The sequence below is a fragment of the Typopeltis vanoorti genome, chromosome 10, assembly GCF_054136105.1.
Source record: "Typopeltis vanoorti isolate ZY-2024b chromosome 10, IOZ_Tvanoo_1.0, whole genome shotgun sequence".
Lineage (NCBI taxonomy): Eukaryota > Metazoa > Arthropoda > Arachnida > Uropygi > Thelyphonidae > Typopeltis > Typopeltis vanoorti.
The window spans coordinates 129258904-129285223 of NC_143558.1; the positions used below are offsets into that span (position 1 = coordinate 129258904).

Here is a 26320-nt window from a genome sequence, read left to right on the forward strand (position 1 = left end):
AATGTTATTGAAGAAATGCATGATAAACAGCCTGTAGACTTCTTTTTTATGTTTGTTGATGAAGGACTGCTGGACCTAATGGTGCAAGAAACTAACAGATACGCTCTTCAAAAATTCAGTAAGAGAAGTTTACCAAAAGCAAGGATAAGAAAGTGGAAAAACACAAATCCCAATGAAATGAAGATATTTTTGGGTCTGCAAATTTGGTTCGGTTTAGTGCAGATGCCAAAATTAGAGTGTTATTGGTCGAATAACATCCTCTATTCTACAGAAATCAAACAAGTTATGTCAAGGAATCGGTTCGATCTTCTTCTCAGTAACTGGCACTTCACAGACAACGAGGGTGGAAATACTTCTGAAAGACTTTATAAAATTACACCTCTCATAAATCATATAAGAAAAAATTTCCAGAAAATAATGACGCCTTCGAGTAATATTTGCGTTGATGAAACTTTAGTTCCTTTCCGAGGTCGTATTGCCTTTCGACAGTACATCAAGAATAAACGACACAAATTTGGCATAAAACTATTCAAATTGTGTATTGAAGATGGATATACATATGATTTCAAGATATACTGCGGCGCAGAAAAGACCAATGCTACTAATAGTGTTCCAACTTCAATTGTTATGGGACTTTGTGAGAATCTTCTTGACCATGGACGCACAATATTTGTAGATAATTATTATACCAGTATTGAATTAGCGCACAAACTTTTGAATAGACAAACACACCTTGTAGGCACTTTGAGAAAAAATCGAAAGGGAATTCCACAGGATGTTACCCAGAAGAAATTGAAAAAGGGTGAAATAATTGGTAAAGAAAGTGACACAGGGGTGGTGGTAATAAAATGGTGCGATAAACGTGAAGTGCTTATGTTATCAACAAAACACACAAACAAAATGAAATCCCTTACAGCAAGAAATGGTAATGAAGTGCAAAAGCCGGAAACTATTATGGACTATAACAAAAGCAAAAGTTTTATTGATCTATCTGATCAGATAAAAGCCTATGCTTCTTGTCTTCGAAGAAGTGTGAAATGGTATCGAAAACTCGCAGTTGAAATTCTTTTAGGTTCTGCTGTGGTGAACGCTTTTATAGTATATAAGCGAGTTACTGATAAAAACATTAGCATCACAGAATTTAGAGAAAAAATCGCAAAAGAGTTATTAGGAATTACACCAAAGGAAAATAATGTCGCTTCGACTTCAGACAAGGAAAAACATATTTTAGAAGAGGTTGGTACCAGTAATAGGAGAAGATGTACATCTTGCTACAAAAAGTTAACCGAAGAACATAATAGAAAATATGCAACATCTAAGGCGACACAAACACGGTGGAAATGTGTTCAGTGCAAAAAATTTTACTGTGTTCGTTGTTTTACTATTGTGCATAACTGTAGTTTGTAATTGTTAATAATAATTTCACCTAATTATTTTTTTCATATCAATTTGTCTATTATTTGACATTTTTTTGTTTATTAGTTTTTCAATTGTTTAGAAGAAAAATTTATGATTTGTAACATTTCTAATGACATATATTATAAATAAATATTTAGCACCATTGTTATTGTTTTATGCAACATTAGAAATTGGCCTAAATCAGGTAAAAATAAAACCCTATAATAGGTCGTGTAGTTGAAATTCTACTGTGCTAACCATATAAACCTGTTTACCAGGCCCCACATTTCCATTACCCATAAGCATTTCATTTAGATACGAATCACGGGTGAACTACACGGCCTGAAAGAAAAATCTTTATGCGAATCAAATATGATTCACGCAACGCATTGAACAAATGTAGTGTGAATCGTATTTGATTCATACGGCGGTCAACGTGTTAAGATACACATACAAATGACCTCAATCATTATACCCATCAGTAGTGAATGACATTATATTACAGGAAAACAACTTACAGCAGAAACAAAAAACAGAATCTTTTTCTTTTGAATACACTAACCATGATCGATTAATATGTTCTCCATTGCTTAGTTCCCTGGTGTAAAAATTTAATGAAAATTTCCTACCATTAGAGCTGCGTGGAAAAATGAAATCACTGTTTGGTTTCTCTGCTGGGCCCTTTTTTTTACGATTTCCAGTCTTTCGGCATAGCTTAAAGAAGGACTGTTAATGCTGAGCCTTCCATCTAGCTGGATCAGTGTACCTATCAAGTTCTTCATCACTTAAATCTCTAGATTCGGATATTGTCATATCAGTCTCATTTTCGAGATTCCTTGCAATATCTATGTTACTGGGATCAGAGTTAGAGGTACTTGCCATGAACTCAGAATCATTGGTTTCAGTACATTTACTTCTTTCCTCCTGCCCTACATCAGCTGATTCAGCTTTTAGATATTTAAGTAAAGTCTCGCTATGTTTCTGAATATCACGTTCTTTTCCAGTTTCCGTTTGCGATATTCTGCAACTGATAGTTTTTTCTTTTATCTGACATTGTAATCTATTTGAATATTAAAATTGTTTTAAACCCTGCAATAAAATATTATCATTAGTATGGTATTATTTAGTAATTAATGGAGGTTGCAACACTGTACTAACTACTAATTTACATAAAACTCTAAAAAAACTTATTACTGTAACGGTCACTAACACTGAGCAAAATCAACTTTCCTTAATACGCACTCAAAAACAACTAAAACGTTCTGTAGATTACAGTATCGACGGCCATTACTCAAAAAGACGGACTCTAGTGGAAATTTCAATTACTTCGTATATGACTCATTTTCCGATTATATGAATTACTTAGGCAGTAATTCATATAATCGGATTAAGTTCCACGTTCCCGTGTTGAGATGGGAACTTGGTATGCATACACAATACTAAGAATTAGCATGATTAATACAACTAACAACTACAAGTTTTTACAAATATATTACAATATATTATACAAAATAGTGGCACACAACAGTAGGTAATATTTTAACATTTATTCAAACAAATATTCAAACTTCTTGATTGGGAAGGGAAAGGTCTGAAGATAAATGGAAGATAATCAACCCATTTACGCTTTGCAGATGACATAGTTATCTTTACTTCAACTGTACATGAATTACAGACTCGTATCCACGAGCTCCAAATTGCTAGCAGAACAGCAGGCCTAAAGATAAACCTAAAGAAGATCCAAGTTATGTCCAACCAGAAATAATAAAAATCAATAATGAGGAAATTTAGTAAGTAGATCATTACATATACTTAGGACAATACTTAGATATCAATGGAACAAAATATTATGGATGAAATTAAAAGGCATGCGATGCTTGGGTGGAAAGCATTTGGAAAATTACATTCAATATTCAAAAGCCAACTACCATTATGCCTGAAGAGAAAGGTTTTTAACCAGTGTATTCTTCCTATACTGACATATGGCTGTGAAACATGGACACAGAATGCAAAGGAAATTCAAAAATTAAGAACAACACAATTTAGTATGGAAAGAAGTATGCTTGGTATCACAAGATTGGATCACAAAAGGAATACATGGATAAGAAATCAAACCAAAGTCTCTGACATGATAGGAAGAGTGAAACATCTGAAGTGGCAATGGGCTGGGCATATTGCCCGAAGACAAGATCAGCGATGGACAAAAGAAGTACTGGACTGGATTCCATGAGATGAAAAATGACCACGATGCCGACCTAAATCACGGTGGATTGATGATATCATCAGATTTGCAGGAGTGACATGGAAAAGGAGAGCCATAGACAGAGAGTGTTGGAGTAATCTTGGAAAGGCCTTCATCCAGCAGAGGATCGATAATGGCTGATGATGATGTGATATATATATATATATATATATATATCCATTGCCATCAATTTAAAAGCCTTCATAACAATTTCTCTCATTGTATGCTAGATTCAAACCAACATATTTCTATCTAAATGGCATTGTTGATACCACATAGACTACATGTCTGCAAAAAAAATATCGGTTCAGAAACAAAATTCAATTAATATTTCCACATTTCTTTAACACTTTTGCTGCCACGCTCCTCTGGCATAGTTTGTTACCGCACACCAAGCACTTTCACTTCTTCAAGGTCAGTGCGGTGGTAATCGACATACGAATATATGGTACCCGGTGGTAATCGACATACGAGTATATTCATAGTTGGTTTGTGAGGCTCACATACCAACTATGAGTATACTCGTACTTGGCAGCAAATGTATTAAGGAGCAGAGACTTGTGCTATCAAAAAAGATTAACAAATTTCAAAATGAGTGACTATAAAACAGGGTGTACTGAAATTAAAAAAAGCATGATCAGAAAAGAATAAGAAAATTGTTAGATAATTATTTTAAAAAATAATAATTATTTTTATTTCCTAAAGGAGCATCTCTTGTATTATATCATTGGCTTTTTTCTGCAGTTAAATTAAGACATGAATGATATGTTTTAAACATATATTGAAAGAGTAATGATATAAGAAGAATAATTTTTGACATGCCTTGAGAGAATCTTCATGTTTACTTTCAAATATTTAATGAAACAAAATCAGAAAATACAAATGGCAAAAAATATATAAACGGAACTCTAAAACAATAAACTATATAAGGGATTTTTTTTAGATTAAAAAATTAGATTAAAAATTAGAAATGCATTGGAACTTTTTCAGAAGGGGTAGAATACAGATACAAATATATGAAAATTAAAACAGAGGAATACCATTTCTTGACACATTAGTCACCTGCCTTTCAGATGGATCACTATCTTTTTCTATTTACAGAAAGTCTACATACACAGGAAGATACCTACATAAACAATCACATCATCATCCAGTCCAACAGTACAGCATTTTAAAAACACTTACACTCAGTGGTCAGAGCTGTTCTAACGATACAGCTCTGACCACTGAATTCCAATACCTGTGCCATACGTTCTTAGCCAACGGCTACAATCCCTACAAAATAGATAAAATACTACATAGACCCATTACTCTGCCCTCCCCTAATACACAAGAATACAACATGACCATTTCTACTCCCTATATCAGAAGTACATCGGAAAAGATAGCCAAAGTATTGTTGAAACATGGCCTTCGCACCACTTTCAAACCTCATGTCAAGCTGGTAACTCTGATCCACTCACCTAAGGATAAACTTCACCCTTTAGCACACCCAGGAGTGTGTGAAGTTCCGTGTGACTGTGACTTGGCCTATTATGGGCAAACAGGAAGATCAGTGAACATCCGCCTGGAAGAACATGAAAGATACATTCGCTACTATTACTATGGCAAGTCAGGACTGGCAGATCACGCTTTGGACACTTCTTCACACAGGATTAGATGGAGGAAAACGCATGTGCTATTTAGGAGTCGTTATAGATCTGAAAGATTATTTTTTGAGTCAGCAATGGCTTTGAAGAATTCTCCCAACCTTAACAAATATGGTTGCATTAATTTGCCAAAAATTTGGGAGATGGTTATCCTAAGAAAAACTCCTGGATAACTGCTTTTTTTTTTGTGATTTGTTTTTTTTTCATTAGAGGGTGCCAAAAAATAGGACTTTAGATCTTTTGTCTTTTGCAATTATATTGTTTCACTCACTCACTGTCGCGTTTACAAGTGTATTGTGCTCTGATGATGCTGAGTTGAAAGTTGAAAATCAGCAAAATATAAGCGTTAATAAAACATCTTTGTTGATAAAAGTGTTTGTAGTGTTATCAATACCGTGAAAAATAAGTCATGAATAACCATCAACACCTAAGCTTATCTGTTAGATAGAGGAATACATAGTGGTGACATAATTGGCTGATACAAAGAATGTCGGTTCAGTAACAGCACAGAATAAATACTGAAATTAAATATAAGACAAAAAATAGAAATTGCAGGATACAAGCCATTTTGACATATGAGAGCTCGAGGATAAAGTGGGGTCTATGTCGTGTCAGCTTTATGTTTACATCGAATTTTGTAGGTTATTGTTTATTGGGGAAATCTCAGCATAATTTGAATGTGGCGGACTTCCAACTTTCTGAAATCATACAGGGGCAGTGGACATTTATGGAATTTCTGTCACAATTTATAGCTGTGGTTTCTGAAATTCTTAACATTGTTTCATTATTTTGTACGTCAATTGCAATAGCTTTTTCAATCTGTGGAGTGTGATTCTGTTCAAATGCTTAGTGGTTTCAGTTTTTCTGGTATATGGAAGCTCCACCGCATGCAAATTTAGCCGAGATCTCCACCAATAAACAATAACCTTCAGGAAATAAGCAAAATAAGCTATAAGTATTGAAAAGAAAAATGGTTATGATAGTATGGATATTTTCGGAATGCTTTCTAAAAGACTTCTGTAAACTCTCAAAATGGCAGGACAGAGAAAAAGATTTCCAGAAAACCAAGAAGGAAATGGATAGAAAATAGAAAGAAAGCTAGACTGAACTTGTACAGAAATCTAAATAGCTCAAATGCAGTCAAACATGCTTAGAAAGTTACTGCCCAAATTAGGCAAATAAAGATGAATACTCTGCTGGTAGTATTTGATTTCTTGAAATATGGGCACCTCCAACTTTGGAAACTTAAAGTTGACACATACATGAAAGATGGTTAGCCATCCACAATGGTAGCAAATTCCTGGAAGTGGCACAGAGGATGCTGTTATTATACAGCTGACTTTCACTTTCTAGATTACATTCAGTTTTGGTTACCTAATTTAATTTCAGCATAATTTTATGACAAACATGCTATACACACATTTTAAGGAACAGCTGAAAATAGTACATGAGAGGATCTTCAGAAGAAATTCAATAATGCAAGACAAACAGAAATAAAGAGATTTGGCATAAACAGTTTTGGAATAATAAATAGTAGATAGAATTTTCTTTCCCTTATCTGATTACTTCTAATGAGTTGAAGTTGGTAATAACAATTATAATCCTGTATAAAATAATGATGATATGGCCACCTGAGCACCATTTCTTTGAAAATTTCCAATCAAAAAATTCCATTTTCATATGTATATCAAAGTTCACACATGAAAGAGCAAAATCTATAACAACAGTATCATATGTGGATAACTTTAAAGAAAGAATCTTTAAAGAAAGAATTAAGCATTTATTGAATAACTGAAAATCCATGAGAAAATTAGTATGATAACCAACACAAATATTTCTATACATCTGTTTGCATTAGTGTGATTAGAAATAAGGAATTGCTTTGTGTTCAACCAACATTGTTAATTCATTCCAAAGGTTTCTGAGCAACTTGAAACCCTGCAAATTGAATGGTGCTTAAATACAATATTTTTGGCATGTTCATTTCATAGGATAATTAAAGATAAACAGGTTCTGCTTGTGAAAAGAAAACTTTGAAAATATGAAACTTTATTCAGTATTCTATCAAGCACATAAATTAAAAAATATGTAATTAAAAGGAAACTAATACATACAATACTATATATGCATTATGAACACATAGCCAGCTTGGTTGGCTGAGTGGTTAGCATATCAGAACTCCAACCAATGGGCTGCAGGTTCAAATGCCACTATGGGTATGTGCTTGTCCTTAGGTGGGAGATCAATATCATCACCCATGATTGGTCTCTAAAAAAGGGATTCTGGACTGTGTAAAAAATTAATTAAAAATAGAAATATATATTACATTTAGATGTATTTTTAGATCACTTTTACATTTCTTAGACATATTGAGGATTTATATTTTGTTCACAAATTCACAATGTAGGTTCAGTAACAGTACAGAATAAATTGTGCTGTTCACTAACAGCACAATTTATGCTGTGCTGTTAACTTATGCTAAAAGGAAACAAACAGAATGGCAAAGACGTTATCAGCTGTACACTGGTTTACTAGGAAAGCTATCTACTATGTTCAAAGTACTTGATATATGGTATTGCTAGTCTTAAGTTGAAGTACAACAAACCACCTATCTACAAATCTGCATAACTTAAATTTGTGTATAAGCTGAGGACTTGCTGTATAATTACTTTACAAAGCCTTTTTAGTTTCTTTTTCCAAAAAAACATAAATATAATATAAAATAAATAAGCACTTACACGTGAAACCTTTCGTCTTACTTCAAATCGTCTTAGCTGACCTAATGAAATTGAAGCTATAGTTGGATGTAACCCCATAGAAGTTTCATCATCACTATGCCATGCAACACTGTCACCACCATTGCGATAAAGATTTAGAAGTACAGAATTGAATTCCACATTAAACTTCTTTGATTTTAACTCTGATTCCACTTTGTTTTGAATTTGTTTAACTGCATCTGGAAACTGTGGAGGAGAAATAATACATACATACATACATACACACACACACACACATATATATATATATATATATATATATATATATATATATATATATATATAGAGAGAGAGAGAGAGAGAGAGAGAGAAATTTATATCATGAGTAGTAAATGTTTATGAAATAATATTTTGGACATATAACAAAAAAAATGAAAATGGTTATTTTCATTTTGTATGTCTTATATTTTTACTATATACTATATATAATATTTCCTATATTCAGCATATAGGAAACTCACTCACACAGGCAAATATATTCACAAACTTTCCCATCTATTCCCCTCTCAACAGTATGATGTCAGAAAAACATTAACCTGTAGAGTTTATTACCTTTGTTCCAAAGAGACCTTTCTGCAATAGAACTCAATCATGTACACCACACTTTTCTACTTAATAGTTACAGTTCCTACAATATCAAAAAAAATAAAAATAATTAATCAATCGTTCCCCCAATCCCACAACCTTCTGTTCAGAAAGATTTTAGTGATGCTATCACCATTCCCTGTGTCAAGCACACTAAAAAAATCTCTCTCACATCCAGGTGTATATAGAGTTCGTTGTTCCTGCAAGTGCCTACTATGGACAGATAGGCTGATCAGCTACCATCCAAATGGAAGAACATAAAAAATACATCTGTAGTCATGACTACAGTCAATCTGGCTTTGCTGACCATGCTTTGGATGCAGTGCACAGAAGCAGAATGAAAAAAGACCATTATGCTTCACCGAAGTAAATTTAGAAGAGAAAAACTGTTTTTAGAATCTGCTGCTGCTCTTAAAAAAATCAACCTAATTTAAATAAATATGGTTGCATAAAACTTCACAAAATATGGGAATATTTTGTGAAGTTTTATGCAACCACTAATACTCTGAGATCCCAGTTTATATCCTAGTCCACTGAACAGGTATCCAATGAGGGTACTCCACCTAGTTAGGAGTATAGTTTTTCATCCACATGTTTCAGTTAGTCTTATGCTGCCTTTGTGTTATGTCTCATTTTATACTCCCTGATGATATCTCTGTAATTGAGATGATATATTAGAAGCATTAAATACTATTTTAAACCATTTCCTAGTGCTGTTTCACTCCATTAAATTTTTATCATGAGAAGAAAGAATCTAATGACACTTTCCTTGAAGAGTTGTTGGGGCGCACTTTATAAGGAAGGCTGTTCCATAGAGCAGAGACAGCTGGAATAAAAAAGTCGCAGATGCATTGAACCTGCTTCTCTTTCATTCCAGCTGTCTCTGCTCTCTGGAACAGCCTTCCTTATAAAGTGTGCCCAACAACTCTTCAAGAAAAGTGTCATTAGGTTCTTTCTTCTCATGATAAAAATTTAATGTAAAGGGATGTTGAACAGCTTCTGCTCTTCTTTTAATAGGCCCAACAGAAAGCAGAGGAAGAATGATGAATGCAAGTTTGATGAAGTAGTATCTATATCTGTGAAAATACCTGTGGTAGTTGTTGCAAGTTAGTGAGAGGGATTATGTATCAATCAAACTCAAAAACAAATTACCTTTCAATAGCATCTTTATGGAGTTTTAAATTTTTCCCATTTGTAGGAATTTCATGACACCATAATGATATCTAATGATAACAACGAGTGTATCTTTTTTTTCAATAATGCTAGTTATTTTGATGTTTCAGTAAATTATATTTCAAAATATATGGAATCACCACCTTAATAATGTTGCAACATACATTCAAATCTTACAATAGTAAATCCACATGACTATAGGAATAACACAAGTGATTACACTAATTCAAAGCATTTGAAATACACTGGTGTCCAAAACTGAGGGATGAACATTATTTCTAAAGAGATTACAACTGCAAATTCAGATGAATCAGTTTGTGGCAATTTGTATAAGGGATGATTTCTAGTAGAAGCACGTATACAAATAGGTCCCATGGAAGAACTCAAAAGGATAAAAAGCAAAAGCCTGCACTAAGAGAATTGTGTTTGAAGGAAGTTCTTTTTGTGAAGGAATAAAGCTGCAAACGTATGTCTTGTAACGTCTCAAAGACATCATCTAGATGATTTCACGTGGAGAATTAATGGAAAGCTTGAAGAAGGCAGCAGAATTACTGACATTATTAACTCATTCACTTTTCCTATTTAATTTCTAATAGCACTACTCGCATCTTTCATTTTTGCTCCAGGAAAAGGCAATTTCTAATAGAAGCACATATACAAATAGGTCGCATGGAAGCACTCAAAAGGATAAAAAGCAAAAGCCTGCACTAAGAGAATTGTGTTTGAAGGAAGTTCTTTTCGTGAAGGAATAAAGCTGCAAACTTGTATGTCTTGTAACATCACAAAGACATCGTCCAGATGATTTCACATGGAGAATTAATGGAAAACTTGAAGAAGGCAGCAGAATTACTGACATTATTAACTCATTCACTTTTCCTATTTTATTTCTAATAGCACTACTCACATCTTTATTTTTTGCTCCAGGAAAAGGCAATTTCTAATAGAAGCACATATACAAATAGGTCACATGGAAGAACTCAAAAGGATAAAAAGCAAAAGCCTGCACTAAGAGAATTGTGTTTGAAGGAAGTTCTTTTCGTGAAGGAATAAAGCTGCAAACTTGTATGTCTTGTAACATCACAAAGACATCGTCCAGATGATTTCACATGGAGAATTAATGGAAAACTTGAAGAAGGCAGCAGAATTACTGACATTATTAACTCATTCACTTTTCCTATTTTACTTCTAATAGCACTACTCACATCTTTATTTTTTGCTCCAGGAAAAGACTATTTTGTTACAACAGCAAAATGGGATCGATTCACCATGGGAGGACAGCTTGCGAGTTGGCTCCATTCAAGCATAGGCATGCATATATTTCGACAAACTGTGGCAAGACATCTGCGACAAGCCGGCCTATACACCTGAAGGCATGTAGTCTGCATCTCTTTACCCACAGCTCATCAGAGCATGTTTTCAGTGGTGGTGTATCCATAAAAATTGGACATGACACCAATGGGCTAATGTACTCTTTACAGATGATTCATTTTAGTCTTTCCTTCAATTCTAGATGGCACTTAATCTGGTGTGAAAGTGGTATTGCTTACCATCGCGAGAATGTTTTGAAATTGATAGATACAGAGGTATGAGGAGGCATTAAATTAATGGACACACCAAGCCAAGAGTAAATGATATTGCAACAAAGTTCTTCAATATCATGTTCAATTGTTCCATGGTGCTGTAAGCGAAGTATTCATTTTTATGGATGACAATGCCACAGCACATCATACTCAAGCATTGGAGATACTTCTGGAGACCGAGGATATTAATATACTCAAGTAGCCAGCACATTTCCTAGGTCTCAACTGCATAAAACACATTTGTGACACAATAGGGAGACATGCTGCTGCTTGAAATTTCCCTCCAGAAAACAAACAAGGCTTTATCCTTGCTCTGAAGGAGGAGTGGGCCAGTGGGCCTCAAGAATTCATGAATCACTCAGTGCTAAGCATGGAACGACATTGTGAGAGCTGCACTGCAGTTTGGGGTGGACAATATTCCATATGGTTCACAGACAATTCATCGCAGGGAAAATTCGCTGAAAATGTTATTCGCTAGAAAATTGAAATGATATTGCATTGATACCGATATATAAAAAGTAAATGCAGTGCAAGATAAATTTCAAGAAATATAGTTTTTTTTATGTATTATTTATTTAGATTTTCATAATATTTTTATTCTTATACAGTGAAAGTAATATTTTACTGATTGGCGAGTTTCTTAATTTCTGTTTCTTCTTAAAAAGTTGTAAATATTCTTTCTTACTTGATACTACAGGTTCTGCTGACGGAATATTAATATTTACTATAAACTGGAATAGGGTGGTTTAGGGAGAAAGGGCACCATATTTAAGAATATTTATTCTGAGAACCATTCACTATTTTTTTGCACACTTAGATACCCATTTAGATGAGATGTCAGTTATTCGATACATGTGTATTTTGAAAATGACTCCACTTTTTCCATGTAGGAAAGATATGTTGTATGCTGTTATCGTTTATAGAGCTAGTTTAAGATCATAGGTGCACTTCTGGATAATTATATTAAAGAGAATGATAATAAAATTACATAAATGCTATCATAAAGATGTAAATCAGCATAAACTAAATTGCCATCTGCAGCTTCAATACTAATTTTTATCTTTACCTCCAATGCTAGCATTTTCAGACAAAGAAATTCATCTCTCCCCTAATAACAATTACAAATATCCATGCCTACTGCGAGTTTTGAATCCACAACTCATTGGTGAGAGAGGGTACACAATCTAGTCGGTTGTTAACGACATTTCTGATTACAGTTTATTTTTGAACGGTTCACAAGAAGTAATTAATTACACATTTCACTCTGGGAGCATCCATCTATATATATATATTTTTTATTTTTTTTTTATTTTTCCAGTAAAGATGACTAAATATGAAATTTAAAATTTCTTAGTGTCATAAAATACTAATATTGGAAGAAAATGTCAAGACTAGTATTGAAGCCACAGATGGCAATTTAGCTCATGCTGATTTACATCATTATGAAAGCATTTACGTAATTTTATTATAATTTTCTTTAATATAATTACTCCAAATTTCACTTATCATCTTAAACTACAGCAGTACAAGATGTTTTTAATATGTAAGAAAGGTGCAGTGACTTTCAAAATACACATGTATTCAATAACTGAAACACCTGAACTTCTGAATTTGTTCAGTTAAAAAAAATATATCACACCTGGATGGATGTCTAAATGTGTAGAACATAAAAATAGTGAACAGTTAGAAGAATAAATATTCTTAAATATTGTGCCCTTTCTTCCTAACTATTCTTAAATATTTTATCCTTCCTAATAACTATTAATAGAATAGTTAATAGGAATAATAGCAATATGTAAATAGTTAACTATAAATATTAGTTGGAAATAACATCCCTAAATATTCTTAAGTATGGTGTCCTTTCTCTCTAACCACCCAATCCCAGTTTTGTAAAAATTAATATTACATCTACAGAGCCTGTAGTATCTAAGTAAGAAAGAAAGAAAGAATATAATAATAGTAAGAACAAAAGAATATTATAAGAAAGAAAGAACTTTATATTGAAAAAAAATTTCAGAATGCTAAATATAATTGAAATAATAAATAATACATAAAATATTTCTTCCCCCCCCCCCCCATATATGGGAATGACATGAAATAGGATTTCAAATTTTCTCTCGATGAATTTTCACATGATGAATTGTCTGGACATGATTCGATACTGAAATGTCTCTCCACATAGTTTTCTGTAAGCACTGTGCATTAATTCCATAACTACATCTTTAGGAAATTTGTAACTTTTGCCAAAAATGTATTGCAATTTAATATGTATGAAATTTATAACACCTTTTTTATGCAATATAATTTATTAGTATGTGACAATAAATTTATGTCCACATTTGGCTGTAGTTATGAAAATTTTTTATACATAGGTAAACATGTAGTTCATCCTGCTTTTGGACACCAGTGCACATTAGTATCTTTGCAACACTCCCTTTCATGAGCTATTATCAACTCTAAATACTGTAATTTACAATGAAAGGTTAGCTATGGTGGAATTTTTTAAAACATATATGACTCGGTTCAGACATTTTTAGCAGTCTCTTATAGCAAGTGATTTCTCCATAAGTGGTGTCTGCTATAGTAAGAGGAGATTGTACTATGTAAGATACTCATTTTAACTGGAATAAGATTTAAAAATTCTATTTGTTGCACCTCTTAGCTTTTAGAGAAAGAGTTCAGAGAACAGATTTATTTCAGATTAATTACCTTACTATTGGCTTCATGGACAACACCAGAATATGAATACTCAAAAGGTCCAAACCAGGCTACTTCTCTTGTTAACTGAAATTTCTCACCACGAATCAATCCATTTTTTTTCTCCCATAATATACTTTTCAGCAGGGTCACAAAATAACGTTCAGCCTCTGACTTGGAAAGAAAGTCATCGATATAGAGAATGCTAAAAAATAGAAAATGTCATTACTTATATATAACATCCCTTTTCCAACATGTTAATAAAATCATGTAACAAAAGCAAATTTTAGCTTATATTAATAAATAGAACTTTAATATATCAGGACCATTTATTTAAAGAGTTGATATCTATTATCAAAAGATATATATATATATATATATATATATATAAAGACTTTTTAGAATCCACTTGAAGATAGCTTTCATGTTGGTTATATAAATAAACATCTAGTCATTATTTTCATAATTATACAAGTATGAAATTTGAAATCTGAACATGAAAACTGAATTGAAAAGAGCAGCAGGAACCGAGCGATAATAAGGTTGTTTTGAAATAAAATTGTTCATCTGGAGTTACACACTGAAATAAGAGTAAAAAACTAGATGAATACTGTTAAATCATGCTAATCTAATCCTGCAGCCTCCTCTTTAAAGAGGGTTGCAGCTGACGAACAGTCCGCTTCCATGCCTCTCTATCTCTTCTTGCCTGTCCAAGTTGTCTTTCCATTGCAGTCGGGGTCTTCCTCTTCCTCTCTTTCCCTCCACCATCCCATGCAATACTATTCTGGGAAGCTCTCCAGAAGAACCCCCCCCCCTCATCAAATGTCCTGCAAATGCTATTTTTCTTCTTTGGATACTAGCCATATAGTCTCTTTTCATTTCGAATCTTTTAAGAACCTCTTAATTGCTCACTCTTTCAATCCAGCTGATATGATCCATTTTTCTCAAGCACTACATTTCCAATGCATTCAATCAGTCACTCATCTCCTTACTGATTGTCCAGGACTCACATCCATACATCCTCATGCTCCAGATCATTGTCTTGAGGATTCTTAATTTTAACCATTTGTTCAGATTTCTGTTTCCTAATATGTGGTATATTTGGAAAAATGCTGCTAAATCATGCTATTTCCTTAAAATACAATCCTGGTGCAATATGTGCTATGCAAATATATTCTCATAAAAATACTGATTACTGACTGTGTAAAATAGGTAAAAGAACATATATTTGCAATGCAGAAGATGCATCAATAATTCTACATCATGATAAACAGTATCACCTATGATGGTTATTATTTTGAAGAGCTGGAAGCTGTCCTAAGGGAACAATACATGAAAAGCTGTTCCAGAAGAGAAAAGTAAGTGGAGTGAAAGTGGTAAATGAATGTCATTTTCATGAATTTGAAAGGTGGATTAGAATAGATTATAACAACAGCTGGATAGGCTTATGTGTTCACCAGACATGTTGTAATAGGTTTCAGTTTCACGGTATAATAAGAACACAGATGGTTAAGAAAATAACTATTTATTAACTTAAATCTAATATTTTGCTGGTATTATATCCAGCATCTAGAGATAGATGCTGGATATCTAGAGTGCTAAAAGATATCTAGGGTGCTTAACAAACACCAACTACACACAGTATTTAAACCTTATATAAAATTAGCAACTCTCATCCGTTCACCTAAGGACAAATGCACTCCTTTATCACATCCAGGTGTCTATGAAGTGCCCTGTTCTTGCCATCAAGCCTACTACGGACAGACAGGAAGAAATGTGGACATCCCCTCAGTGAACACAAAAAATATATCTGACACTTTCGCTATGGTAAGTCGGGTCTGGCAGACCATGCTTTGGATACCCCTGCACACAGGATCAATTGGAAAGAAACAAAAGTAATGCACAGAAGCTTCTACAAGTCAGAGAGGTTGTTCCTGGAATCAACAGAAGCCTTAAAACATACTCCAAACCTTAACAAGTATGGCTGTATAAATCTATCAAAGATTTGGGAGACAGTCATCCTAAGACCAAATTAATATTTTTTAATTTATATTTTTTCAATTTGAATTTTTTTGACTATTTAAAAATGGATTTTTTTTTTTTTTATACCTAGATGGCGCCATATTAGGACTTTAGTCTTGTGTTGCACGCTGCAATCACTTATACTAGCCCCCATTGTTACACCGGATTGTGGTTGTCTTACATTTGTAACCAACTTTGTGTTGTGTGCTATGATGATGCTGGATATAATACCAGCGAAATATTACCTTTAAGTTAATAAATAGTTATTTTCTTAACCATCTGTGTTCTTATTATACCGTGAAACCTATTACAATATAACAACAGCTAATATAGCTTTGGTAGGCTCAGGGGAAAGTCAAGGAATGAAGCAAGTCAGTTCAGTAGAACAACATTCATTAAAACATCTGAAGTGATGTGAGTGATTAATTAAGTGGATAGCCTACTAGATACCAAGAATTTTAAAAAGAAACTCTCATCTCAAATAAAAGAGTTTTAGTGTATATGGCAAACATAAGATGAGTATTCTCGTAGTGTGCAATTTATAATTATATAGGGTTAGCAGCAGCAATTACCACTTACAAAGGATCGTAAACGAACAGCACTTGGGGTAAGTGTGCATAAAAGGCAAGATAATGTGGACACCCTGCTCTACAGACCAAACATGGACTCAAGTCACTTTTTGTCCTCTAAGCAAATATGCTGCTTGTCTTACATAAGAAATGAAACTCATCTTCAATCTAAAACATGATTTTTGTGAGATGAAAGACTGCAGTTCTAAAGACAGCCAGGAGAAAATGCACACTTGCAGTATTTAACTGTGCTTGGAAATCTAAAACAGTAATGAAGTAATTTTGGGCTACTACTACAGGCTACAATGTGGGATTTTACTAGTCTCACTTATTATTAAGCAACAAATTCATCATACACTTTTACATTAGAGGACATATCACTGGCTCTGGATATAACCTCTTACCCATAAGTAAGCATATTATTCTATCAGGTTAAAGAAAACAATTCAGAAGTAATCCAACACATTCATCTTGAGGTGTAACATCAAGATCTTCACAGCAAAAATGCTTCTATGTTACAAGCTACTGTCACATGGTAAATGAAGTTCAAAACAGACGTAGTACTCAGCTACAATGCTACTAAGAAAGGCATCAATCTATCAAACAAGATTGCATATTATTATTCCACTCCCAGAAAGCTAGTAATGTGGTATAAAAAATTGTCATGGAAGTACTCTTCATAAATGCATGGATTATTCAAGGCAAAAACTTCATCAGTTAAAAAAAAATGGAAGCTCATTCGCACAAGGTCAGTAAGTGGTGCAGAGAATGGTATAGAAAATTTTCAGGAATTGGAAGATCAGAAATCTAAGAAGGTGACATCATACTGTATAAACTGTGATGGGCAGCCTTCCATGTGTTTAATGTGACACATCATCATCAATTTCCTGCCATGTACCCTCAAGGGGTGTACAGGATATGATAGTACTACATGAAAAACTTACATCATTACGAACTTCCTATCTACAATTTTCCTCCAAATCAGTCTGTTACTTCTCAAGACTCCAACATTATCAGATTTTATATTTCTATCGCCTAAGGTACTTTGTACCGTATCAATCCACCTATATCTTGGTCTTCCTCTGAGTCATTTTCCTGCCAACCTGGCAAAGAACACTGTTTAAGATTAGCAAAACAAGTCTGTTTAGACCATTCTGTTGAAGTGGCCATACCACCTGATATTAGCTCTGCTAATGCATTTCTGGATGCTGACAATGTCAAGTTCTTTCATAATATCCTCATTTTTAATGTGATATTGCCATTGATGCCATCTGATCACGCCTCTAATCTTTCTCAGGACTCTCATATCTGCGGTCTCTAGTCTTTGGTCAAGTGTTTTACTTCTGACCCAGCTCTCAGATCCATAAGTTAAAACTGGTTTGAACACAGTCTTGTATACAGATAATTTAGTGTTCCAACTAATTTCTCTCTTATTCCATATGAATTTATTCAATTGACTTCCAACCATACCAGCTTTGTTGATTATGTTGTCTATTTCTAAATTTAATTTACCATCTTCACTAACAATCAAGCAAAGAGCTGACATTAACATCTCCAATTTTGATATCATGTTTAATGCCACTTTCCTTCATAATGTGATCCATATAGATAATGAATAACAGAGGGGATAATGTAAATCCTTGTCTCACACCAGATTTAACATTAAACCATCTTCCTGTACTTCAATTCTAATTGCTGACATACAACTCAAATAAAGACCCATTGACACCACATAATTGTAGCGTATTGAATAGTTTCTCTCTTGGCACCTTGTCATATGCCTTTTCCAAATGGACAAAACTTAAATACAGATCTTTGTTCTATTCCTATGCTTTCACAACTATTTGTCGTAAAGTGAAGATCTGATCCTGACAGCCTCTATTTGACATGAATCCAGCTTGTTCTTCACCCAGCTTTTCTTCCACAATTCTTCTCAACCGTTTCTCAAGTATACTTGCATATATCTTACCAGGAGCACTCAGTAGGGATATACCTCTGTAATTCTCACATTCAGTTTTATTTCCCTTTTTATATAAGGGTACTATAAGAGCTCTACTCCAATCATCAGGAATTCCTCCCTCTGTCCAGGCATTCTGAACTATGAAGTGCAGCCACTGTAAGACTTTTATACCACCATACTTCAGCATTTCGGGTCAAATATCGTCTACTCCTGCTGCCTTTCCACATTTCAAGCCTTTGATGGCTTTTTCTACTTCAAGTATGGATATGTATTCCTGACAGCATGCCTGGTGAGTGTTTTTTTATCACTGTGCTGTCATCACTGCTTGTTTCATTTAGCAACTTTTCGAAGTAATTACTCCATACTTCAAGGATATCTTTTTCTCCTGTTTTCATGTCACCTTTATCATCTCTAACTCCTTTTACAGCACTCTTTCCTCCATTCCTAAGCTTCTTCAACAACCTCCAAAATATTTTGCCTCCTTCTTGATATTTATTTTCTATGTTCTTGCCAAAATCCTCTCATGACTTTTGTTAGCTAGTTTTACACTGTGTTTAGCTTTCTTATATTTGTCTCTGCATTCTCTAAGAGCAAAAGCTGACTTATTTGCCAGGAACTTTTGATATGCTTTCTTCTTTTCCTTCACTGCCTCTTTAACTTCCTGTGTCCACCATGGGGTTCTAATTTTTCTATCCTGCAGACAACTTCACCACATGCCTCTCTGGCAGAATCAATCAATGTTTCCTTCAGAGTTTGCCACTGAATCTCCAAGGTTTGGTTCCTGTTTTGAAACTCTTTCATTTTTTCTTCAATAATCTTTGTGTATTTTAGTCTACAGTTCACATCTGAGAGATGCTCGACTTTTATTCACTTTAAAACTTTCTTATGTTATTCTTTTCAATATGAAATTCAATTTTATCCTGCTCAAGAGTAAATAGTGATCACTTCCAATTTCAAATCCTCTGCAAACTCTGGTGTCCTACACCAGGGAGAAAACATCACTATCAACAATAACATAGTCAATGAGACTTTTCTTATTCCTTACCTCTTCTCTCTATGTGAATTTGTGCACATTTTTTATGTTGGAACATGGTGTTAGTAATAACCAATCCATGTCCTGAGCAGAAATCCAACAGATATTTGCCATTATTATTAGCTTTGCACTTTTCTCCAAATTTTCCAAAAATATTTTTGTATGTCTCACAATCATATCCTACTCTGCTATTTAGATCCCCAACAAGGACCAACTTTTCCTTTTTCATTGTGTCAGTTGCTTTTTCTAAAGCATCAAAAAATTCCTCCACTTCTACCTTAGTAGAACCTTCTGTGAGACCATAGGCACAAATAAGTCTCATTGTCCAGTTCCCCATTCTCACATTTGCATCACTCTACTTGAGACTGCTTGCCATTCAAGAAGATTAGCCTTGTATTTTGTGTTAAATATTATGGCTACTTCTTCTTTTCCTTATTTGCCATTGCCTGAATATAACATTTTGTAATAATTGCTCAGAAAGATCTCACAGTTTTTGTCTTTTTTGTTTGTCAACTCTATTATGTGAATCTGGAACTTACCTAATTCCTCGGCTAGCTTCATTTCTTTGCCATTCAGGCTTCTTATGTTGATACCGATCTTTAACTTTGGTGATGTTGAGTTGAGGTGTGTTTTCAGATTTGTTCCAGTAGCTGACTTTTCGCTGTTCGCCCTGGTTCCCTGGCAAAAACAACGGGGGCCTTGTTTAACCGGGCCACGCCCCAGCCTGCATGAAATTTTTTCATGTTGTACCATCATTTTGTATTTTGGTTTAACCAATAAGAATACAATTTGGTCAGCTAAATCCCAAATTGCAAGCTCATCCTCGTTTGTTCAGTATCCTGGTAGATACCCAACAGGGTGCACCACGAGAAGGTGAGGATTGGACATTAGTTCAGAAGCTCTGGTTGGTTCTCTGCATTCCTTTAAAGGTTATGTGGAGGTCTCCTCTCAGTTATACAGCTTTGACCCTTAAGCACCCTTTAAAATAATATATTTAAAAATATATTAAATATATTAAAAATAATATTATAAAATAATATAAAAAAATAATAATAATAAAATAATATTAAAAAAGATTTAAAATAATATAATAATGCAAAGTAATGTATCTATTGTTTCATAAATAAATAAAAAAATTTGTGCATATACAAAATCAATATAGTTAGCTTTTGAAATAAAATGCCTGCATAAATAACAAAATTATTTCTATATATATCATACTACCATGTAAATCACTGATCATTAGTAAATAAAAGAATTCTCAGAAAACAAAGTAAAAAAAAAAATATATATATATATATATATATATATATATATAAGAAAGAAATACACATAACAAGCATAATAAATTGTACAAGATGATTTGCAGTCCCATCAACCGACATGTATTCCTGCCACGCCCACATGAATCACCTGATCAGGATTATTAAATCATAGGATTAGCCCCTCACAATAGTTATTTACTGAGATACCAATGTATATAGCAGCTGTTTATTATTGGTTAGTGATTCATATTTTGCAAACAAATCCTTTTCAATCTATTCCTAAGTTTTTTTTTTTAATATGCCCATGATAAATGCAAATATGCAAGTCTAGAGTATATAGGATCATGTGTTCTTCACTCCATCCCCAGCCAATTATATGCCAAGCACACATATAATATATATAATGTAAATTATTTATAATCCATTTGACAGAATTGAAAGTATTTTCTATTCGTGCCTATGCTTTCTCTTCCTTATATTTGCCACTGTTTACATCTTTTAGTAAATCAAGTATAGTAATAACTAACTAATAATCAAATATATCATTCTCTTTAATTATTGTTTTCAAATTTATCCTGAAAAAGAATGTTCCTTCTCACCCTCCCCCAACTATGCTGAATTAGTTACAATCGAAGAAACCATCATGATAAATGATGGGTCCGGTGACATGCAGGCATGAAACAGCCATGAGCTGCAGTAATTCCTCTCTCTTTTGGTTAGGTGAACAGCAAAACTGCTATGATCACCCAGATGTGAACATGTTAAAAAAAGTTCCAAAGTACTTCTGCATCATCCAAATCTCAACCTTAATGATTGACTCTCCATGCCAAAAATCTGGTGCTACTACATATAACGGGAGATTCTATTCTCCATACACCTTCAATGTTGTTTAATTTCAAACTGTATTACACTGATGATGATCCACGATAAGTGTATCAAAATATTTGTAGTTAATCTATGTTAATTAAATGATTTTTTCGTCTTTGTCTATGTGTCAGTTGAAAATAACTTCACATATAGATTACAGTAATGTACCATTTTCAATACCATTTTCTCTTGATGCTCTTGATACTCATGAAATGCATCTATAATTTAGAATATAAAAAGTAGTATGATTAAGGTATGTCTAAGCTGTGGGAAGAATATTCCATAAAATCAATCTCTCTAAAAGCCATAAAGTGAACATGCTCATTGTAGTTTCATGATGTCAATATTGCAAAAAAGGCTATTCCTTGAAACAAAACCAACATATTTTTTTTTAGCTTTCTCAAAGACTTCACAGCACTTCCTACTTTAAGCTACAGCTCATTGTGTCTACAATATTTGAATGCTGGCAGTCTAATCTGTCCAATCTCCAATTCAACTTTTTGACCACTATGTCTTTAAATTTGGTTAGATATGCAGATCAGGTAATCTTCTTCCTATCATAGATTTTTGGCCAAGTAGCATGGTTCTAGTCTCATGCCATCACTTTCTTGGTTTTCCAATTCTTCTGTTTCCATTTATTTTATATCTGCATAGTATTTTTGACTGTCTGCTATTATCCATTTTCAATTTAGATATTCTATCCATTTTTGTCTATATTTACTTACACAGCAGTTAACTGATTTTATATTCAGGGAATGTAAAATTTCTTCATTTGTTTTATGGTTCTACTTGATATATCCAGCTGTTTTTCTGAGAAATTTCATTTCTGCAATTTGAATTCATTTTTTGTCTTTCTTTTTTATGGTTCATGTTTCAATGCCATGTATGTAATAAAGTTAGTTTAGACAGGACATTGTATAGTCTGATTCAGTGATTCAGTATGCTTTTGTACCAGGGATGAATTAAATATATCATTTATTATACTATTTATTTAAAATTTGATAATTCGATGTCTACATCTTTTCATTTTCGCATCCTAGTTATTTGTTATTTGAAAGTATTTACTTGTTCTAATATTTTATTATTTATTTTACTTCTTATTGGGTTTTCTCCTTTGATTTTGTTAATGTTATTGCTAATTTTTATTATTGTTATTTTTACTTTAGATATTCTCATTATACTGTTCTGAAATTTCATTTAATCATTTTACTGATCTCTGTAAATCATCTTCTGATGTAACTAATACAATTTGATTATCAGCAAATGCTGTGTGTGTGTATATATATATATATATATATATATATATATATACACACCAAAAGGTTATGCAGTTTCCAGACTATTATTATCTGATATGTACCCTCAAGGGGTGTACAGGATATGATAGTACTACATGAAAAATTTACATCATTACTAACTTCCTATCTACAATTTTTCTCCAAATCAGTCTGTTACTTGTCAAGACTCCAACATTATCAGATCTTATATTTCTATCGTCTAAGGCTTTGTACTGTATCAATCCACCTATATCTTGGTCTTCCAGTGGGTTGTTTTCCTGCCAACCTAGCAGAGAATACTTGCTTTGCTATTCTTTCCTTGTCCATTCTGTTTAAGTGACCATACCACCTGAGATTAGCTCTGCTAATGCAGAAGCAAAACACTTGACCCAGCTCTCACATCCATAAGTTAAAACTGGTATTGAATAGCTTCTCTCTTGGCACCTTGTCATATGCCTTTTCCAGATCAACAAAACTTACTACAGATCTTTGTTATGTTCCCATGATTTCTCAACTATTTGTCGTAAAGTGAAGAGATGATTCTGACAGCCTCTATTTGGCCTGAATTCAGCTTGATCTTCACTAAGCTTTTCTTCCACAATTCTTCTCAACCGTTTCTCAAGTATACTGGAGTATACTTGAGAAACGGTATAAATTTTCTCAAGTATAAATCATGCCAGGAACACCCAGTAGGGAAATACTTCTGTAATTCTCACATTCAGTTTTTTTTTTATCACTGTGCTGTCATCACTGCTTGTTTCATTTAGCAACTTTTCGAAGTAATTACTCCATACTTCAAGGATATCTTTTTCTCCTATTTTCATGTCACCTTTATCATCTCTAACTCCTTTTACAGCACTCTTTCCTCCATTCCTAAGCTTCTTCAACAAACTCCAAAATATTTTGCCACCTTCTTGATATTTATTTTCTATGTCCTTTTTATATATGGATACTATTAGAGCTCTACTCCAATCATCAGGAATTCGTCCCTCTGTCCAGACATTCTGAACTATGCAGTGCAGTCACTGTAAGACTTTTATACCACCATACTTCAGCATTTCTGGTCGAATATCGTCTACTCCTGCTGCCTTTCCACATTTCAAGCCTTTGATGGCTTTTTCTACTTCAAGTATGGATATGTATTCCTGACTGTAGGCCTGTTGAGTGTTTTTTAACACTGTGCTATCACTGCTTGTTTCATTTAGCAATTTTTCGAAGTAATTACTCCATACTTCAAGGATATCTTTTTCTTCTGTTTTCATGTCACCTGTATCATCTTTAACTGCTTTTACAGCACTCTTTCCTCCATTCCTAAACTTCTTCAACCTCCAGAATATTTTGCCACCTTCTTGTTATTTATTTTCTATGTTCTTGCCAAAGTCCACACCATGACTTTTATTAGCTAGTTTTACACTGAGTTTAGCTTTCTTACATTTGTCTCTGTATTCTCTAAGAGCACAAGCTGACTTATTTGCCAGGAACTTTTGATATGCTTTCTTCTTTTCCTTCACTACCTCTTTAACTTCCTGTGTCCACCATCGAGTTCTGATTTTTCTATCCTTGCAGACAACCTCACCACATGCCTCTCTGGCTGAATCAATCAGGGTTTTCTTCAAGGCTTGCCACTGAATCTCCAAGGTTTGGTTTCTGATCTCAAACTCTTTCATTTTTTCTTCAATAATCTTTGTGTATTTTAGTCTACAGTTCACATCTGAGAGCTGCTCAACTTTTATTCACTTTAAAACTTTCTTACATGTTATTCTTTTCGATATGAATTTCAATTTATCCTGCTCATCTTATTATATTATTTAGTTTAAACATTATGATATTTTCTGTTAGGTCAATCTTTGTTTTGTAAAATTTTACTTCATTATCATCATCAGTGCAGCAACTGTGAAAATAAGCTAGCCATTTTCTAAATCTATCTTCATATTTTCATATTTTCTTTTATTTCTTTGTTCATGTATTTTGCATTATTTTATAAGTGTTTATTGGTGGCTTAAATATATCTTTTTCTAGTTCTGTTACAAAATTGTTCCAACTCTCTAGTTACCAAGTTCTCTAGTTCCATCTGTATTCTGTGGACTAATTCACACACAGGGAGATTATGGAAGGAAGGGTATATTGCAGTTTATGTGTATTAATGCCTGAAGTATTCGGAATAAGTGTGAAGAATTTTTGTCATTACTTAGTACATCTTGGCCAAAAATTAATGGAATTAGTGAGACTTGGTTAACTAAGAATGATATAGTTATAGGGATTGAATGTTAGGGATACAGTAATTTCAGGCAAGACAGAGAGGACAGAATGTGTGTGTGTGTGGGGGGGGGGGGGGTTAACTAATGACAGACAAAGCATTAAAGCCAAAAAGGGTAGAAGTGTCTCAAGGTGACAAGTAATGTAGAGAGCAGTTCATCTGAGGCTGTAGGGTGCGAGGGCAAAATATGTAATCAGTTGCTGCTATAATCCAAGGGGTATCAGGGAGAATGTGGATGGTTCTGTATTGGCAAATTAGCAAGATGATGAAGGTCAGGTAATTATTATGGGGATTTTAACTTTGGAGACATAGATTGGGAGAAGGAATGGTCACAAGGAACAAAGGAAATGGAGTTTATACAGTTGTTAAGAGATAACTATCTGAGACAGAATGTAATAGAAGGGACAAGAGATTTGAGAATGTATTAGATCTGGTCATAGCATTGGAGAACATATCAATAAGTAACTTACTTACACTGTCTCCACTTGAGGAAAGAGATCGTGTGGTCTTGACCTGGGAGACTATAAGATGTGCTGAACATTCTGTTAAGAAGGGATATATGTGGAATTACAAGGCTGGTGATTATGACAAGCTGAGAAGTCAGCTTTCAGCAGTGCTATGGCATGAGAATTTGAAGGGGGAGAGATGTTGATTGTGCATGGGAGATTGTCAAGGAGTATTTAAGGAAAGCTGTTCAGACTGTATTCCCAGAGTCAGGAGGAGAAATCCAGTAGGAGTAAGATAGATGAATAATATAATTAAGGTCCAGGCAAAGAGAGTAACCTGTATGATAAGGAAGACCAAAGCTAATATGAGAAGAAGCTAGCTGATGAGTCCAAACAAAATCCTAAGTTCTTTCACTATGCAGCAAGTAAAAGGAGGAATAACTATAGAAAGATGACTTTAAAAAGTGTTGATGGTAAGGAAATTACAGAAACAAATCAAATAGTTGAGTTACTTATTTTGCAA

The 26320-nt window shown here is 33.7% G+C and overlaps 1 protein-coding gene across 1 annotated transcript in view; it reads right to left on the reverse strand.

Moving 5' to 3' along the window:
- Nucleotides 1-26320, reverse strand: part of LOC150102788 (alpha-ketoglutarate-dependent dioxygenase alkB homolog 3-like) — a 146793-nt gene that overhangs the window by 58293 nt on the left and 62180 nt on the right. Inside the window, exons 4-5 of the mRNA XM_090399397.1 lie at nucleotides 14114-14306; nucleotides 8028-8252 (exon numbers count right to left, since the gene is read on the reverse strand). Of these exons, the coding sequence (XP_090255523.1) occupies nucleotides 8028-8252; nucleotides 14114-14306 (418 nt within the window). The remainder of the gene's footprint in view (nucleotides 1-8027; nucleotides 8253-14113; nucleotides 14307-26320) is intronic.